This window comes from Equus quagga, chromosome 12 (assembly GCF_021613505.1).
Source record: "Equus quagga isolate Etosha38 chromosome 12, UCLA_HA_Equagga_1.0, whole genome shotgun sequence".
In the NCBI taxonomy this organism is placed as follows: domain Eukaryota; kingdom Metazoa; phylum Chordata; class Mammalia; order Perissodactyla; family Equidae; genus Equus; species Equus quagga.
In genome coordinates this window covers 63,574,488-63,594,104 of record NC_060278.1, presented here as the reverse complement: position 1 = coordinate 63,594,104, position 19,617 = coordinate 63,574,488, and the positions used below count along the sequence as shown (strand labels likewise).

The window sequence follows — 19,617 nt, the reverse complement described above, 5'->3', positions numbered from 1 at the left end:
GAAACTGTCTCACCCATGTCAGGAGACAGAAAGTATACGTGTCCTGCAAGAGCCAACCTGTTGACAGTGAAATGGGTACCTGTTGGTATCAGAAATATAAGTTAGATAAATTATTATTACTTAAGAGGTGCTGGAATTTTCTGTAAACTGAGTTATCCGCTCTCTTTACCCTTAAATATGACTGGACCCATAAGGAGAATTTCTGTATGGGGTAGAAAAGGCAAGAAGAAGCTCTTTGACGATCAGGTCACGTGTGACAGGAAGAGTGACTCGTGTCCTGTGTGCTTCCCTAGCTAGTGCTTTTTCCAGTTCCGTCAGGAAGATATTGGCATCGCTGTCTTATAGATCATGAATTTGAGCTTCCAGACAGTGGTTGTCCATCTTGGCTGCATATTAGAATCACGTATGAAACTTATAATCACATATAAAATACTTATAAAATCTCTGGTGCTCTGGGCATCAGGAATCTTGAAGCCCCTAAGTGAGCCCCCAAGGACAGCCAAACCCCAGGACATTGGTGTGTTGCCCAAGGTCACACAGCTAGGAAGGGACAGACCAAACTTTAACTCCAAATCCTGTGCTTTTTCTATTCTACTATATTGACTGACCTGTATCTTAAGGTCATGTTGATGCAAATTATCTAAATCAGAACCAGAAACCCCAGTCTTCTATTAAAAATCAATTTTTGTAATTTTACTCCAGAAAAAAGTGCAAACAAATATTGAACCTCAGTTGATGACATGCATGCTGAAGTGTTTAGGAGGAGTTTACTTTGAAATACATCAAAAAAAAAAAATGAAGTGACAGATGGATAGAAGGATGAACAAATTGGTAAATATATGATAAAGTCAGTACAGTAAAGATGCTAATAGTAGAATCTAAATGATGGATACATGAGCATTTGCTATGTAATTCTTTTAACTGTTATGTGTGCTTTATCTATTTGAATGCACATTGGTGCAAGGAATAAGAATGGTGTTGTCTCTGCACCATTCATTCACTAATCTGTTTTTAACCTACTGTTTGAAAACTATCATCCACCAGTTTCAGTGTTGTGTTTCCCATTCTAGAGTTTATATTGACAGGCAAATGCATTTTTGTAGTTGAGTTAATTTAGTGAACAAATGTTTAGCAAAATTGCTTTGAAAAAGAAATGGGCCATCACATTTACATTTAAATGTAAAGTATATCACTATAAAACGTTTAAAAGAAAACATAGAAAATCTCTGTAATCTAGAGTTAAGTGAAGAGTTTTTAGATGTGACATCAGAAGCACAATCCGCAAAAGAAAGGATACGTAAATTTGACTTCATCAAAATTAAAAACTTTTACTCTGCGAAAGACTCAGTTAAGATAATGAAAAGACAAGCTGCAGACTGGGAAAAAATATTTGCATTCACATGTCTGTCAAAGAATTTGTCTCCAGAATATGTTAAAAAAAAAAAAAACTCTCTAAACTCAAAAGTAAGAAGTCAAACAATCTAACTTTAAAAAGAACAAGATTTGAACAGACGCTTCACCAGATAGGATCTACAAACGGGAAATAAGCACAGAAAAGGATGATTAACATCATCAGCCATCAGGGGAATCCAGACTGAAACCCTGGTCAGATACCAGGCTCAGCTCTTCGAATAGCTGAAATCTGAAAAACTGGGCCCGCCAAGGGCTGGTGAGGATGCAGAGCAGCCAGAAGTCTCCTTCATTGCTAGTGGTTGTGCAAAACAGCACAGCCACTCTGGAAGTTCGTCATTTTCTTGTAAAGTTAAACAAACACCATATGACCCAACATTCCCACTCCTGGGTGCACACGCTAAAGAAATGACAGCTCACGTTCACACAGAAACCTGTATGTGTATGTCACAGCATTTATTTGTAATAACCAAAACCCGGAAACGAATGCCCTGCGGTGGATGAAGGGATGGACACATGGTGGTACTTCCTTATCACTGCATATTACTCAGGAATAAAAAGTGATGAACTGGTGATACACCAGGAAGCTCGAGGGTCTTGTGCTGAGTGGAAAACGCCATTTCTAAGGTCACAAACTATCTGATTCCATTCCTGTAACCTCGAAAAGACACTGGTGTAAACCAGACAGCAGCTCCATGTTTGCCAGGGGTTGAGGTCGGGGAGGTGAGTGACTAAAGAGGCAGAAGCGGGAGGGCGTTTCTGGAGGTGGTGGAACGTTCCTGGATCCTGGTCGTTGTAGCAGCTACGCACACTGTGATAGTTTATACATATGCACATCTGTACACATATGCATATTGGATAAGGTCTTCTTTAATGAATTGTAGGATTATCTCGATCGTCTTCAAACTAACTAAAAATACAACTTACATACATGCTTTCCTTTCAATACAGCAGAATGTTTCAGAACAGTAAAGAAAATTGGGAAATTAGTGATTTTTAAAAATGCCTGATACTCAATTACCTAGACCACCCCAGCCCGGACCTCCATATGTAACCTAAGGCTTGCTGTAATTGTATTTTGTACAGAGGCAACCTTTGGTTTGGAAAATACACTAAGTCTTATAAACTAGGGGACACCCCTGGGCCATGGGTGGTTCCAGATGTGTGAGGCTGTCGTCCATGGGCCAGCAGTGCGGGGCTAAGAGAGACTGGGCAGGTGCTTTGTGGAATCAGCTGAACACAAGATTCTCCTAGCTCCCACGTTTCAGGCAGTTGACTTTGCTTGTCGAGATGGAAGAGTCTCACTGCAGAGGAGCTGGTGGCTTTGGCCAGTGCCTGAAACTTTGAGAGGACAGAGGAGACTTGGAACAAGTCAGGTGGGAGATGGGCATTCTACCCACCCTGGATATCTTTATAGACATGGCTCTCACTCAAGCCAAAGAGGTTTCTGCTACCCTGGCGTGGAGGACAGGATTGGGCAGGATATGGGAACAGAGATGGACACTGGTCTCTTAAAGGAAGGTCTCACTGTGGTGGCTACCTGCACTCCTCACTCAGCTTCCAGAATAATTCCTGGCACATACTAGGGACTCAGAGACTATTTGTTGCATAGATGGATAGTTGTGGATGGATGGATATCACGTCCCCCCAAGTTTGCCTTTGTTCCTGGGAGGGTTCACATTCTGCCAGACTTCCAGCCCGCCCCTCCTCACCTTCGTCAGTCTGAAGTTTTACCCATTGTTCTTCTCTGAGCCCCTGAGGGTGGACATCCTGTGGGTAGCGTCACTCTGGGCACTAATGTCCTTTGCCAGGTTCCTCCAGGAGCTCTTTGCTATGTGGGGCCCTGGCAGTGGGCACATGGTGGCCCTGTCCTTTGAGAAGGTGCCTCTGACTGTGCATGGTGCCCATGCTTTATTCTGGAAGCCACTTTTGGTTTGTTTGGCTCAGGCACATCTCTTTGGGGTGTTCGATGTCCTGTGCTCCTGTGGGCAGGTGTGTGATACCAAAATGCCACTAAGTAGCTTCTCTGTGGAAACATGAAAAGGACAAACTTGGTGAAATACGAAATTGCAACGTAAAATGAATTATTCATGTGTCATGAAAAAAGTGAATTCAATATTTTTTTCCCTTAATGCTCACAGTGTTTCCATTAAAGCACAATTGAAAAAATATGCGAATGCTTAATCCCCAAAGGAAAAAAAAATTCAATAAAGTATAATTTTTTTCCTTCTAAAATGGCACGTGTGAGAGATTTTTTTGATGTTTTATTTTTGAAATAATTTGTTACAAAAATTTGCAAAAACAGTACAAAGAATTTCTGTATATCTGTCATCCAGTTTCCTTCAGTTTTTTTTTTTTTTTTGAGGAAGATTAGTCCTGAGCTAACATCTGCTGCCAATCCTCCTCTTTTTGCTGAGAAAGACTGGCCCTGAGCTAACATCCGTGCCCATCTTCCTCCAGTTTATATGTGGGACACCTGCCACAGCATGGCTTGATGAGTGGTGCCATGTCCGTACCCGGGATCTGAACCAGCGAACCCCAGACCGCTAAGCAGAACATGCAAACTTGACCACTGTGCCACCGGGCTGGCCCCATCCTTAATAGTTTATCATACTTGCTTTATCATTCTATCAACATACATATGTTTTTCTGATTTGCACGTAAGTTAGAGACATGATGTTCCTTTACTCCTAAAGGAACCTTGTGTATTTTCTAAAAACAAATTCAATTATAAAAGTCAGGAAATTAAAACTGTTACAATACCGTCATCTAAAGAGCTTATTCAAACTTTTCCATTTCTTTCAATATTTTCCTTTATAGCAAAAGTGAAAATAAATTGAGTCCCCGGTCCAATTCAGGATCCTATATTGCGTTTTTTCCCCATGCCTCTTTAGTCTTCTATAATCTGGAACATTCTCTCTGTCTTTGTCTTTCATGACCTTGATGTTTTTGTGGAGTACAAGTCAGTTTTTTACTAGCAACCCTCCACTTAGTTTTATCTGATGATTCCTGTCAATCGGATGACTGCATTTTTAGCAGGAGCACCCCAAAGTGATGCCGTGCCCTTCCTGGTGCGGTGTGTCAGGAGGCCCATGGTGTCAGTGTGCCCCATTACTGGTGGTGGTAACTGTTCATTTGTGGAAGACCGTGCCTGCCAAGTTTCTCACTGGCCAAGTGACGGTGTTTCTTTGCAGTTAATAAGTATCTTGCAGGGAGGTACTAAGAGTTAGACTCTGGGAGCATCCTGTGTTCCATTAGGCACTCACCTACTGGTTTTAGCATTCTTTGACAAATTTCTAGCTCCTTTGCTCCTTCTATCTTTATTAGTTGGCATTCAGCTGTGAAGAAGAGTTTTCCCTTCCCCTATGTTTATTGTTTTATCCAGTTATTACTTTATTTCAGGCTGGACCATTGATTCTTATTTTATTCAGTGGGTTACTATCCCATTTTTACAGTATTTATTGTATATTTATTGTGATGCTGCCTTCGTTACAGATTTGGGGGGGGGGCGGGATGAAGGGTTGGCTTCTGAACCCTTTTGATGTAGTTCATCGTCCTTTAATCATTGCTTATTATCATTCCTAGTACAACAATCTGTTCCAGATGTTTCTTGTATGTTGGCAGCCCTAGCCCTGAAATCAGCCATTTCTCCAAAGAGCCCTGTCTCCTTTTGTTGGAGAATGGTATTTAGAAACCAACATCTGGGAGCTAGGTCTGCTCATTGCTGCTGAGATGGGGGAGTGTCATTGTTTCTAGGCCCACTCAACAGACTGTGCTGGGAAATATATATAATCATATATGTGCAGAAACATATCTATGTAACAATGTGCGTGTATACATAGAGCATGTATACTTTTATCTATCTGTAGATACCCTCAATACGCTCAAAAAACTGATGCTCTCAATTCCGACCCAATTAGTTCACATTGATATCCTTAATTCTTTTTTTTAACTGAGGTCATAGTAGTTTATAACATTGTGAAATTTCAGTTGCACATTATTGTCGGTGACCATATAAATGCGCGCCTTCACCCCTTGTGCCCACCCCCCAGTCCCCTTCCCCCGGTAACCACTAATCTGTTCTCTTTGTCCAAGTATTTGCTTATCTTCCACGTATGAGTGAAATCATACAGTGTTTGTCTTTCCCTGTCTGACTTATTTCGCTTTACATAATACCTGCAAGGTCCATCCATATTGTTGCTAAAGGGACGATTTTTTTGTTTGTTTATAGCTGAGTAGTATTCCATTCTATATATACAGCACATCATCTTTATCCAATCATCAGTCGATGGGCACTTGGGTTGCTTCCAGGTCTTGGTTATTGTGACTAATGCTGCAATGAACATAGGGGTGCATAAGTCTCTCTGAATTGTTGATTTCATGTTGTTTGGGTAGATACCCAGTAGTGGGATAGCTGGATCATATGGTATTTCTATTTTTAATTTTTTGAGAAATCCCCACACTGTTTTCCATAGTGGCTATACCAGTTTGCATTCCCACCAGCAGTGTATGAGGGTCCCATTTTCTCCACATCCTCGCCAACATTTGCTATTTTTTGTCTTGATAATACCCATTCTAACAGGTGTAAGGCAGTATATTAGTGTGGTTTTGATTTGTATTTCCCCGATGATTAGTGATGTTGAGCATCTTTTCTTGTACCTATTGGTCAATTTCCCTCTTAGGACCACTTTTGCTGCATCCCAAATGGAATGGTATAGTGTACTTTCATTTTCATTTGTCTCCAGATGTTTTTTGGTTTCTCCTTTAATTTCTCCAATGATCCATTGGTTGTTCAGTAGCATGTTGTTTAGTCTCCACATATTTGTCACTTTCCCAGCTTTTTGCCTGTAGTTGATTTCTAATTTCATAGCATTATGGTCAGAAAAGATTCTTGATATGATTTCAATCTTCTTAAATTTATTGAGGCTTGCCTTGTTTCCCAACATATGGTCTATCCTTGAGAATGTTCCATGGGCACTTGAGAAGAATGTGTATTCTGCTGTTTTTGGATAGAGTGTTCTATATATATCTATAAAGTCCATCTGGTGTAGTTTTTCATTTAAATCCACTATTTCCTCGTTGACTTTCTGTCTGGATGATCTATACATTGATGTAAGTGGGGTGTTGAGGTCCCCTACTATTATTGTATTGTTGTTAATATCTCCTTTTAAGTTTGCTAATAGTTGCTTTAGGTACTTTGGTGCTCCTGTGTTGGGTGCTATTTGTAAGTGTTATATTTATTTAAGATATTCAGAAGTGTGATATCTTCTTGGTGGAGTGTCCCTTTTATCATTATATACTGCCCCTCTTTGTCTCTCATTGTCTGTTTTATCTTGAAGTCTACTTTGTCTGACGTAAGTTTGGCAGCATCTGCTTTCTTTTATTTGCCTTTAGCTTGTAGTATCATCTTCCATCCCTTCACTCTGAGCCTGTGTTTGTCTTTGGAGCTGAGACGTGTTTCCTGGAGGCAGCATATTGTTGCATCTTATTTTTTAATCCATCCAGCCACTCTGTGTCTTTTGATTGGAGAATTCAACCCATTTACATTTAGAGTGAATATTGATATATGAGGGCTTAATGCTGCCATTTTGTTGCTTGTTTTCCAGTTCTTCTGCATTTCCTTTGTTTCTTGTCCCATGTATTTTGGACTACCAATTCAGTTAGGTAGTTTTCGATGATGATTTTCTTAGTTTTCTCTTTATTTATCATTTGTGTCTCTGTTCTGATTATCTGCTTAGTGGTGACCATGAGGTTGTATTTAAAAATCTCATAGATGAGCTATTCCATTTTCTGATAGCCTCTTATTTCCTTAGACTAAGGCGATTCCATCCCTTTCCTCTTACCCTTCTACGTTATTATTGTCACAACCTATTCTATCTTGTGTTGTGAGTTTATGGTTAAAATCACAAGATTATATTTATTTTTGGTGTTTTCCTTCCCTTTATCTTTAATGTTATAATTGTTTGCTAACCTGTTCTGATAGAGGACTACAATTTGATTTTGTCTACCTATTTGTCTCCTTGATCAAGGCTTTGTAACCTCCTTCTTTTTTTTCAGGTATGAGGGCCTTCTTGAGCATTTCGGCGGTGGTGGGGGGGAGGTCTTGTGGTGATGAACTCCTTCAGCTTTTGTTTATCTGTGAAATTTTTATTTCTCCATCATATCTGAATGAGAATTTTCTTGGCTGAATATTCTTGGCTGAAAGTTTTTGTCTTTCAGAATTTTGAATGTACCATTCCACTGTCTCCTGGCCTGTAAGATTTCTGCTGAGAAATCCACTGAAAGCCTGATAGGGGTTCCTTTGTAGGTTATTTTCTTCTGCCTTGCTGCCCTTGATGTTTTCTCTTTGTCATTACTTTTGCCAGTTTTACTACTATATGCTTTTGAGAAGGCCTTTTTACATTGATATAGTTAGAAGATCCTTTGGCTTTCTTTACTTGTATTTCCAGCCCCTTCCCCAGGTTTGGGGAGTTCTCAGCTATCATTTCTTTGAACAAGCTTTCTGCTCCATTCTCCTTCTCTTCTTCTTCTGGAATGCCTGTAATCCTTGTGTTGTATTTCATAATTGAGTTGGATATTTATCAGAGAATTTCTTCATTTCTTTTTAGTCTTAGTTCTCTCTCCTCCTCCATCTGAAACATTTCTATATTTCTGTCCTCCAGACCTGATTTGCTCCTCCATAATATCAGCCCTATTATTCAGGCAGTCCAGATTTTTCTTTAACTCATCCATTGTGTTTTTCATCTCTAACTTTTCTGATTGGTTCTTCTTTATTGTTTCAATCTCTTTTGTGCAGAAGTTCCTGATTTCATTGAACTATCTATCTGTATTTTCTTATAATTCATTGAATTTTTTTATGATAGTTATTTTGAATTCTCTGTCATTTAGATTATAAGTTTCTGTGCCTTCAGGATTGATTTCTGGGTGCTTGTTATTTTCCCTGTGGTCTGAGATTTAACATATTTTTTTTACTGTTTGACAGTGTTGATTTGTGCCTCCACATAGTGATAGTATCTACTCACAGCTTCCACCTGCTGCCACTTGGTGGGTGTCAATAGCTATATATTTTGAGCCCACCATGATTCACAGCTCACTCACCCACAGCCAATGCTTTACTATCTGTGCAGGCACTCTGGCTGACCCACTAAGCTGGAGTGCTGGGCAGGAGGAGGGGGCTTTCTTTCACCTGCGTGATCCCTGGGGTGTTCTTGCTCTGCCCTCGCTGTCTACTCTCCTGGTGTGCTGGCTTGTTGAAGACACCCCCACAACAGCTTAGTCACCTCTGTATAGGGCTTTCCCAGGGCTATGAGGGAACTTGGAGAGCAAAGGCGTTCCTGCAGACGGCTGCCCCTCCCCCCTCTCCTTTCAGAGCTGTGCAGTCTGGAGCCCAGGGTTGCTGCCATTGTGGGAGGCAGAAGAGATCCCCCTACCTCCTTCCACATCCTCTGGTGGCTCCAGCACCTCCATCTTCAGACATATGGCTGCGTGGGTCTGTCAGACATGTTTTGTGTTGTGTAAACATCCTCTGTTGGTTTATGAATGTCCTTTTCATTGTATCTTAGTGGGGAGAGTCTGAGGGAAGAGCTCACTCTGCCATGATGCTGACGTCACTCCTTTATTCTTTTTTAAACTGCATTATATTCCACTGTGTGGATGTATCACAGTTAATCTAACCACTCTCCTTTGAGTGAGCATTTAGGTGATTTTGCAATTACATATATGCTCTAATGAATAACCTTGTGCCCATATATTTTTATATTCTTAGAGGTGAATCTTCAGGATAAATTCCTAGAAGTGAGATTACTGGACCAAAAAGTAAACTTGTACTTGATTGTGTTATAAATGAACAAATTTGCTTCCTACAGTTGCACCAATTTGCATTCCTATCAACCTGTTTCCCCACAGCCTAATAGTGTGCTTAGTTGTGCTTTTTAATTGTTGGCAACTTGATAGGTGAGAAATGGTATCTTAGTGTAGTTTTCATTTTCCTTTCTCTAAATTTAAGTGAAGTTGAGCATCATTTCCACTTGGACTAGTGTGCAGTGAGCAGAGCAACCAGGCCACAACGTTGAGGAATTCCCTCAAACCAATCAAAATCCATGTTGCTAAAACTTTTTTAACTCTCTGAAAACAGTAGGAGCTTGGTGGATTATGCATTGATTTCCTCACACAAATGTTACATAAACTGGAAGCAAGAAGACCTAAAAGGGACAATCATCACCTTATGCAATAATATACGTGCAGAAAATCACAGGTGCAGATAAAGCAGATTTTGAGCAGTGATACACATTTAGAAACTGGATCAACAGTTAATGATAACTTGACATTCTAGGGCTGGTTTTCAGTTGTGACACTAGCTCCCCTGGGTTAGTCATAAAAGACTCTATCCCTGTGTATTTCCTGGTGGCCTGGTTGATGTGGAGTAAGCCCTGGTTTTCTCAAGCAGTGACAATTGGCAGCACACTGCACGGTCTCTCTGTGGGCACCTCTCTGCTTTCTCTTTCACTCTCCACAGCCTTGTGTGTGTACAGTGCTCCCTCCTGACCCAGGGCCTTTGCACACACTGCTCCCCCTGCTTACAAGTCTTTTACTGAGCAAGTGGCCTCCAGATGGGAATCTTAATTTTTTCACAAAATCCAAAGTCCGGTGTACAGCTCAATTATAGCCACACTGTGAAACCTAAAACATATGAGAGTGAAAAAATAATATAATTATCAACATACATTGATTGCTGGCTAAGCCCATATCAGTTTCACCTGATTCATTTAGTGTTATTTTATGTCGAGCCTTAGAAAGCTTTGCCCAATTCTCTGTTTGAAGACACGACGTGTATTTATTCTTTGTGCCTATTCATGTGGCAGTAGATGACATGTGTCATCTTGGATGTCCACATCCCTGCAGAGTCTCAGGGAAACCATATTCCACGGGTTCTATGTGAGGACGGAGGGACGGTGGAAGCCCCCGCACCCAAAAGCACGTCTGCACCTTTATAATTTTCATGCCAAATAAACTTTGCTTATTGGAGGAAAAAACTAAAAACCCAGAAATGCAAAAAGAAAGAAAAACATCACCAATATGCCCAACATCCAGAAGTATCTAATTCCTGACATTCTGGAGGAAATACGATTTATCCCATTTTCTACCCTGGTTTTTCACCTCAGTTATTATAAACATCTTTCCAGGGCAATAAATAAACATCCCTGCCATCATTTTCCATGACAGTATAGAATTGTACATGGAATTCTTTTGTAATTTTGCTGCTTTTAAACAGTCTCAGGGATACTCCAGAAGGAACGCTCCTACGTGCTTGTCCATGTGTCTCTCAGACTGTGCTCCTGAGAGATGAGCCTCTGGAGGAAAGCCTGGATCCTGAGCTGCTGAGGGGCTGCTCCTGTGTCAGCAGAGTCTCTGGGCCTCTGCTGTCTCCCGTGGGCCCACACAAGACACTCTCTAGAATTAGCAAGGAGAGAAGGCTGGGGCAATAAGGAGGGCAGCGTGAGGCCCAGGGACAGCCAGTGGGGGGACGTGTGAGGCCTTGAATGAGACCAGGTGACACAGCTGAGCCCAGCCTTGCACCCCTAAAACAGCACCGTCACAGCCCTTGCCCAGGGTGCTGAGTGGACATGAGACGTCATGACGTGCAAGACTCTGGATGTCAAGCCTGCGTTATGCCTGGAGTCATGATTATTTTATGAAAATACCCCAAGGTAGGAAACCCCACTTAGAGCCACCTAAGTGGAGGTAATGAAACCTGGACAGAGAAGGGGTGGATTGCGGGGAGCAGGTGGGCCAGCAGGACCCCTGCGGAGGGATGCAACAGCTCTGCCTCTCTGCCCTCTTGCAGCGTTCGCTTCCACAAAAGGTTTAGCATAAGAGCACTCAGGCCCTCTGCATGACTGTCAGCTGCTTTGGAATGCTTTCCCTCTGCGCTGCAGACATTCCAATGCAACAGCCCACGGGGAGGATTTCTGGAAGACACCTGCTGGGAGGGATGCATTTCTGGGTGTTAGTGGTCCTGTGTTTTCTCCACTTGGTTATTGGGATCTACGTGGCCTCGCCCAGGCCGACCTCCTTGCCTCCCCTTCCTGTAGGTGGCACGGTGCCCAGAGCCATGTATACCCAGAGAGCACCCGCTGATGGAAGAAGTTGTATAAAAAGAGCTGGGCTGTTTTGTCTTCCCTGTGCTTTGTCTGAATTATTAAAATCTGTTTTAATCAAAATTAACTAATTATTTTGGTGCCATGTAGCCACAGCTTTGCAATTTACAGTGAAGTTCCCTTATGCTTCTAAATAAAAATCTGTGAAGATTTTGGGGCAGTGCCCTGAAATCTAATTCTTTGTTTAATGGGGACAATGGTGTAATTCTAAGCAGTTCCCAAAGATGGAAGTCGATGCTGCCAGCATGTCTGTGTGGGCTGCGGCAGCACCTGGCACAGCACTGGCTGTTTGGTTGGGAAAACTCTCAGCTGACCACTACTACCTCTGGCCTCCCTGAGGCCACCACGAAACAGACCAGTCAAGAAGCAAAGCCATCCGAACCCCTGGGATGGGGAGAGGAGACCCCTCATCTCTGGACAAGAAGCAACTGAGGCAAAACGGGGTTTGTTTGTAGCCAAACCCCTGGTGTCCAAACACAGCGTCTAGTGCAGGGCTCCAGGGTGAGCGGCCATTGACAGGGCAGCACTGTGATTCAGCAAGATTTTAACCGTCAGAGCCCAGCTGTGTCCTTTGTAAAATAGAAATAACAATAAAATTAGTAACAACACCTATTTCCAGAGCCATTGTGAGAATCCAACCAGCTCAAGTATATCAAACTCTTGGTAAACTAAAACCCAAGAAACAAAAAAAAATAACTATCCGTAGACAGAGTTGGTGCTCATGTGCAAGAACGTCCACCCGCAGCATCAGGACCCATCGGCAGTGAAGCTCATTGGCTCAGGTCTGAGCTGAGGGCTAGAAGTGGATGTCCTTTCAGTCCTGGTCCTCCCTTCTCTCAGGGCTCTCTGCTCACGGCCTGCCCTCGGGTTGTCACTGAAGTCCCGTCCTTCCCAGATCTTGCTGGCACCTGGCGCAGACGGCCTTTCAAGTGCAGCCTGACTGTTCCAGCTAGCCCTGGCACCACCAGTTGCTTGTTTCTGGATTGAGGGTCTGGAGACCGTGGAGTGGACAGGGCTGCCTGTCTGTGGAGGGGCACAGCCGGCAAGGCATTTGGGCTCCAAACGGCAACATTGCACATCCTTCGTTCAGATCAAAGATTTCACTGCGTCTGTCCACCTGGGCAGCCCTCAGTCCACCAGTCTCACCCACGAGTCGTGCATCCCCAGGGCTGCTTACTTCCCTTCTCTGACAGACACGAGGACGGTAACTTTTATTTCCCTTTATTGTTTGAGAGACTATATGGGAGGTGCTGCTGCAGAGGAAAAAGAATACAAATTTCACAGGCACAGCTCTATGGAGGGGATGCTGTGCCGGCCCAGACTCATGGGGGAGATGCTGCCCCAGTGGCCAGGACTCACCTGGGCAGAGAACAGATGGCACCCACCTGGCAGGAAGGAGCTGCCCTCTCTGAGAGGTGGCACCTCAGAGCCCCTGGCCTGCAGGGATGTGTGTGTGCAGTGGACAGGTGCGTGGGGACAGCGTGGCTCACACTCCCCTCCTGGGCCCTCGGAAAAGGGCCCTCCTTTGACTGGAGGGGCCCCTTCAGAAAGCGCGTGTCTGCTCTCAGTTGCCTGGACGAGAACAGTGTCCAGACAGGAGGCCTCCATCGCTGTGTCGCTGCAGCACCCCAGCTGTCTGCGCACTGACTGGAGGCTCCGACAGCCAGTTTGGCCAGTTTTATGTGTGTTTAATTAACCAAAGTAAGAAGAGACGTTGTTGTCACCCATGGGCTTCTTCGGTATCTGTCTGTGGGTAGGAATGTTGGGGGGCATGCGAGGTGCTGCAGGGGTTCCTGGCGGCGAAGGCATCCAGGCAGCTGATCCTCTCACTTGGGTGTCCCACCTGAGCGTTTGTCTGGTGCTCAGGTCGCTGCCTCCCTCTGAGGCATGAGGAGGTGGCACCCGTGCACAGCGGTGTTCCCGAATGTCTCTAGCCTGCATCAGGAGGCCACGTGCTTGACACCCTCCGTGGCTGGCGGGGGGAGGTAGGAAGCTGATGACCATTTTCCAGGAAGAAATACTTAGTTTCCTTTTTAAGAAACATAATCTGGAGTAAAGTATGACTTGGTCTTGTATAAAATAAGCACCTAGATAGAGTGGCCCTGGCTTTGGATGAGTCAGCATGAGTGTGCCATGTGCTGATGAGGAGAGAAGATTCGCAGTGGGGGCCCAGCATTGGAGGAACCAATGAGGAGAAAAGTGCGTGAAGGTCGAAGTGCTGGGGGACCGAAGCCCTGAGCATCCTGGTGGGCATCTGCGAGGGGTTTGGTCAGGGCTTCCCATTGCTTCGTCAGTGTTGGAATGGTCCAAGCTGTTTTTTAAAAATCCATTACTGGGGGGCAGGCCCCACAGCATGGTGGTTAAGTTCATGCACTCTGCTTCAGCAGCCTGGGTTTGTGGGTTTGGATCCTGGGCATGGACCTACACCACCTGTCAGCCATGCTGTGGTGGTGACCCACATATAAAGCGGAGCACAGATGCTCAGGGCTGATTTTCCTCAAGCAAAATAGAGGAAGATTGGCAACAGATGTTAGCGCAGGTGCCAATCTTAAACAAAAGAGTGGCGTCCATGTACCAGACGAGTGCCTTCTGAGAGTGCCCAGTTCCGGCCTCGAAAAGATACACCCTCACCCCCTTCGTCTGTCACTCGGTCCCAGAGATCTGTGGAATAACTGGCTTCTGTAGGGTTTCGCCTTCTGTGGAACGGCCCAGGAGCCCTGTAGTGGGGATTTTTCTCTGTCTGTTCTCGTTGAGAGTTCCCTAGGCTGGGGCTGTCTTTTTGGGGAGAAGCTGACTTGCGGGCAACAACAACAGCGACCTTCTGGGAGGGCTTGCTCTGTGCCAGGACGACACCCATGTCTGGGGGCATCATCAAGGGAGTCCTCTATTAATCCTGTCTTCTCTTGTCCCGTCCCTGCCCGTTTCTCTCTTGCAGAGTGACTATTCGAGTGACACGGAGAGTGAAGACAACTTCCTTATGATGCCCCCACGGGACCACCTGGGCCTCAGCGTCTTTTCCATGCTCTGCTGCTTCTGGCCTCTGGGCATCGCGGCCTTCTACTTGTCCCACGAGGTAAGGCCTCTCTCGGTAGGTCACACACCCATAGCACACCCAGGCTGAGAGGAGGAGAGCCCGCGAAGCCTGTTCAGCTCGTGCGCCAGAGGTTCTGGTTGGGGAGCAGGCCCCAGGGAGGCCAGGCGCCTCGCTCAGCCTCGTGGCTGCTCTCTCCTCACAGAGGCGGGATTGCCCCATGGCTCCCAGGGCAAGGCAGGCAACCTTCAGGAAGGGGGTTGCATGAAGGAAGCTGGTGCCCTTGGTAGAAAGCAAATACAGGGAAGCCTGGCTCCAAGGAGACGCTTGGATGGCACTAGCAGGACTGACGTGGTGCTGGGGCACTGTGCCCGGGGCGAGGACACTGACATCACACTTATACTGTGAAAGGAGGCAAGGGCGGTTGTTTTCTCTGTGAGAGGCTCATTCGTATAAAATAGATTCCAGTTCCACAGCAGCCTGTGTGTCCTCATCCCAAATTAATGTCCTGCTAGAGGAAATGGTGCAACCTGGCGGGTATGGTGGCCTCCTCGGCCAGTGGGAGGCTTCTAAAGGCATCGCTTCCCAGCTCTGTTTCCCTGCAAAGCATCCTCCTCGTTCCTTTGTGGAACCCAAGTTTTGAAAGATTTTTTCTAGCAAATGAAGAGTATTCATTCAGAAATAATCTATATTTGCATATTTATTAATCAAAGGAAGACATTTATACTTGCCAATTACAGATGAGGTTTCAGCCCCCCACCATCATCCCACCCAGGGTGAGCCTGGGGCCCTGGGCTTATGGGTGACCTCAGGGCACAGTGACCAGCCCTCAGTGCTCAGGGGTTTTCCTCTCCAGCTTCTAGGGTTCTGGGACTGAGGCTGCAAACAGCTGGCTCTGGCAGTCTTGTGTGTAAAACATAGATTTCTCTTGGCTTGAAAACCGATCCCCAGCCGAGCCCAGAAGAGGCCTCTCACTGCTTCTTGCTGGTTTCTGCATTGATTCCTTCTCATCTGACTGTGAGAGGAGAGTACAGTCCCTTTATGCACTTTTCTTTTTCCCCTGCTTCCCCTTTCCTGGCACCAGGGAGGAGCCGGGGATAGCGGTGGACCCACTGGCGGTGGTGCTCCTGGGGGCAGGTGCTTCTCAGCAGGAACACCTGAGGGTCACCCGAGGCCCTTCCAGGCAGCATCAAGGTGGGCCCCTGCTCAGCACTGCTCTGGGGTCCCATGCTGGAGGATAGTGGATGGGGAGGGAGTGGGGAAAGTCCTGCACTGCTGGGTCAGGCTGAGCACCTTTCCATGTCCACCTTTGGCCTGGAGGATCTGTCTGAGCTTCTCTTTTGTGAGTTTGTCCCACAAATGCCAAACACCCCCTTCTCCGAGGGCACCAGCACCGGCTGGCGGACAAGAGACCTGGGCCTGGCAGGGGCCTGGGCAGCTAGGGGCTGAGGCAAGGGCAGTGTGTTCCCAGACCCCAAGGGGAGGGCATGGGCGTTGCTCACTGAGAATTGGGACACACAGCGGGACTGGACAGACACCCTCTGGGTATAGAGAATGCTCTGAGGAGGACCCCAGAGGCCGAGCATCTGCCCGTTCCTGTGGCAGCTGCACCCTGAGCCCGGGCTAGTGCGCTGCAGACGGGCCAGGTGGCTTCACCAGGAGGGCGGTCAAGTGGATGGAGCGATGGGAACCAGCTTCTTGCATATCATGGGCAATTCAGGCTTTTCCCAGGAGCTGACCGAGCGACCTCACCCACTCCGTGGCATCCCTGGCCTGCCACAGCGCCTGAGGGGTGAAGGCAGGCAGCATTCCCACCTCCTGGCCCAGCCTGCTAAGAGCAGCCTTTCCTCCCGCAGGGAGTCCCATCAATGTCAGAGCTGGATTTTGATTGCCAAATTTGAGAATGAGTGATATTTCTATATTAGATCCTCTGGTACAGGTGTTAACTGTTCAAAGAGATGCAGGTGGACATCAATATGCCATGCAGGCAGGGTGCCGGGCAGAGCACGCTCTGGATCAACAAGGAGGGGTATGTGGAAAGGCTGCCCACATGGCCAGGAAGGAGAGGCTGCCCCTTGCTTGGCTGCTCCACACACCCTAGCCGAGGCTTCCCATCTGGAGCAGAGCAAGCTGTGCACGGCATCTTTGTCTGAAAGATTGTAATTATACTAATTAACATAATTCATTGTATTTATAATAAAATTTTAATTATAATAAAAAGCAAGCCCACAAAGCAGAGACTGGCGTTTAGATGCCCTTTCTCAGAAAGTAATTCTGTTCTCCACACCTTGAGAGCCACTTGGCCTTGGCCCCCGTGGTGGAGAGGACCCTGACGGTCTGTTCACCAGCCTGTGTGAGCTGCCCTTCGGGGACCCCCGGTCGCCTTTCCTGGAGGTAAAGAGCAAACATCTTGAGGAGTGTAGGGGTTGCCTTCACTCTGGGGCTCTCAGCTCCTCTTTTCGTGGTGCTGTGAGCATGGAGTCCCCTTCAGTGAAGCCCCAGCAGGGAAGAGATGCACATTTTCATAAAGAAATCTCCGGAGGTGAGTGTCCTTCACGGAGCTTGCCTCCAAATCCTTCTCCCTGGGAACACCCAGACTGAGACCACGGCCACCCAGCTCCCTCCTTCACAGTCCACAGCTGTGGCCCTTCTGGGCTTTGCTGCACACCCGGGAGATACAGCCCTTGGCACACAGGCCTCAGCCCAGCCATGAGGCTGCTTCTGTTTGTGCCTCTTCACCCGACATCAGACGCTAAACCTGTAGCAGGAACTGAGGGGGGCAGGCAGCTGCTGAGGGGAGGGTGCGCAGCACGCCCCAGAACAGATGCTCTGAGAATCGTTACACTAAACTGAATCACTGCTTTCCTGGGCGCGGCCACCGGGAGCTCTACCCCGGGCACTGGAGAGAGGGGAGTCCGGAGCCCATCTCTGCAGGGCTGTTGTCAGGTGGCCGCCCATCCCTCCTGCTGCCCTGAGTGCTGGGGGCTGGGCCGGTGACCTCGGAGTCAGCAAACAGCATAGTAATTAAGCCACAGTCCCCAAAGTCCCAGATGCTGCTCACAAGGAAATCTTTGACATCCGAGTATGACTTTGGGGTTTCTTCCTTTACCACCGATCATGTCTCAGTGTAGTCACTGCCAATTAGACGATGTCTGCACATTATCAAAACACCCGCTCAGTGAAGTCAGGGGAACATGTGAGGGCATTCTGGGAGGACAAAACCAAACAAGTCTCTGTGGTGGGATTACCTCGGGCAGCGGTGAGCGTCATAGGACCCCTGGACTTACAAAACCCAGGGTATTTTTTGTCCTGTCCTCTTCTGGCTGGGTCCAGGCCAGCAGGCAATTTCAGATGCCTAGGTTTCCTGATCCATGAGACCATGAAATCAACCATGGCCCATAGCTGATGAGGCTTAGGGGGATGAAGAAAGAGGGAGAGTCCCCATGAGGGTCCTGGAAAGCGGCAGGTGCCCAGCGCGATCTGCTGGGAATGGCATTGTCAGCACACAGGTGCGGTCCCCGGGGAAGGAAAGCCTGGAAGGAGACAGAATCTTTTCTCCAACAGGTTTTATAATTCAAAAAAGGTGTGAATTAAGTAGTAGTAAGAGTAGTGATAACAGTACCGGTGAGGTAGTAACATGTGAGCATCTATCAGGGGCCAGGTCCTGTGTTCCATACTGAGCACCTGGCTTTTCAGAGCATGGTCCTGACCAGCAGTGTCGATCCCCGATACTGTTAGAAATGCACGTTGTCCGGCCCCATCCAGACCTGCCCAGTTGGAGCCTTTGGGAGTAGGGCCTGGGCACCTGCATTTGAACAAGCCCTCCCACTGCGTCTGACGTCGCTCAAGTTTGAGTAGTGCGGTTGCCCATACATGATCTCGTAGGAAGTCTGTGACGTGGCACTGCCGTCACATCACTTTGTGGGCCATGAAGTCAGGGTTCCGTGAACTCAGATGGTTGCCCCGAGGCCAGAGCGGGCTGTCAGTGGGCTGGGACTACCAGGACTACCTGGCTCAGAGCCATCTCCGGGGGAGGCACCTGCTTGGGCTTGAACCCTGATGAGGGATTCAACGTGGAGGCAGGGGGAGGGTGAGAGTAGCTTTTGTCCACAGCTACATTTTCCTCCAACAGCATTAATCGTTTGAGCCAGCTCCCAATGCAAGCATGTTTTGTAAACCAGTTTATAGAGAGGAAAGTGTTGTGTGATGCATCCATCTAGGAACTGAGGTTTCTAATGATGTTGAGGATAGAAATGAATCCATAATTTACTGGGCGACTGCTGTGAGCTAGTTAATACACACACTTTATCTCGCTTAATTTTTGCAATGTGTCTGAAAGGTGGACAATTCTTACTCCTATTTTATGGATGAAAAAAACTGAAGTTACAAGGGATTAAAAAACTTGCAGAAATCAGAGAGGTAGCAAGTATAGGTACATGAGGCAAGTATTGATATTTTTAACCCTTAAAATCAAATTTTCCGCAATGTAACTTTGACTTTTATCTGTTTACAAACAAAAATAGAATCACAGTACTTGCTTCTCAATCTACTGTGCCTCCCGCCGAGGAAGAGAAACCCCTCCAGGCAGGGCTGCAGGGCAGGCCGAGGCGAAGGGGCTGTGTCTGCTGCAGGCACCTTCTGCCCTGCGCATTTATTGTGTCTCAATTTCATTTCGTTTCATTTCATAAATGTTTCTTTCCTTTACTAACTGCAACATTATAGCAATAATTAAATGAGGAAAGGGTATTAAGGATCAGATTATGAATTTCATGAATAGCACTAGCATAAAGGAATTGGACGAATTAGGGGAAAGAAAAGGGAATCTTTTTATGGTACTAAAACGTAAAAGAAGGAAGATCCAGCCAAGCCAATAGCAGTGTCCTTGAATTCTGTTCATTCATGCAGGGTTTCCTGAGCTCCTGCACTGTGTCAGGACCTGCTCTGGGGGCAGGGGTACAGCAGTGAACAAAGCAGACAGGACCCCACCTTCACAGAGCTTTCATCCTAGTGACCTAATGA

At 46.4% G+C, this 19,617-nt stretch overlaps 1 protein-coding gene across 7 annotated transcripts in view; it reads left to right on the top strand.

Annotated features, from left to right (window-relative positions):
* The window catches only part of SYNDIG1 (synapse differentiation inducing 1), a 186,651-nt gene that overhangs the window by 97,937 nt on the left and 69,097 nt on the right, over positions 1 to 19,617 (top strand). For all 7 annotated transcript variants that reach the window (XM_046679677.1, XM_046679675.1, XM_046679680.1 and 4 more), the window contains exon 3: positions 14,503 to 14,640. In XM_046679677.1, coding sequence (XP_046535633.1) covers positions 14,503 to 14,640 — 138 coding nt within the window. The remainder of the gene's footprint in view (positions 1 to 14,502; positions 14,641 to 19,617) is intronic.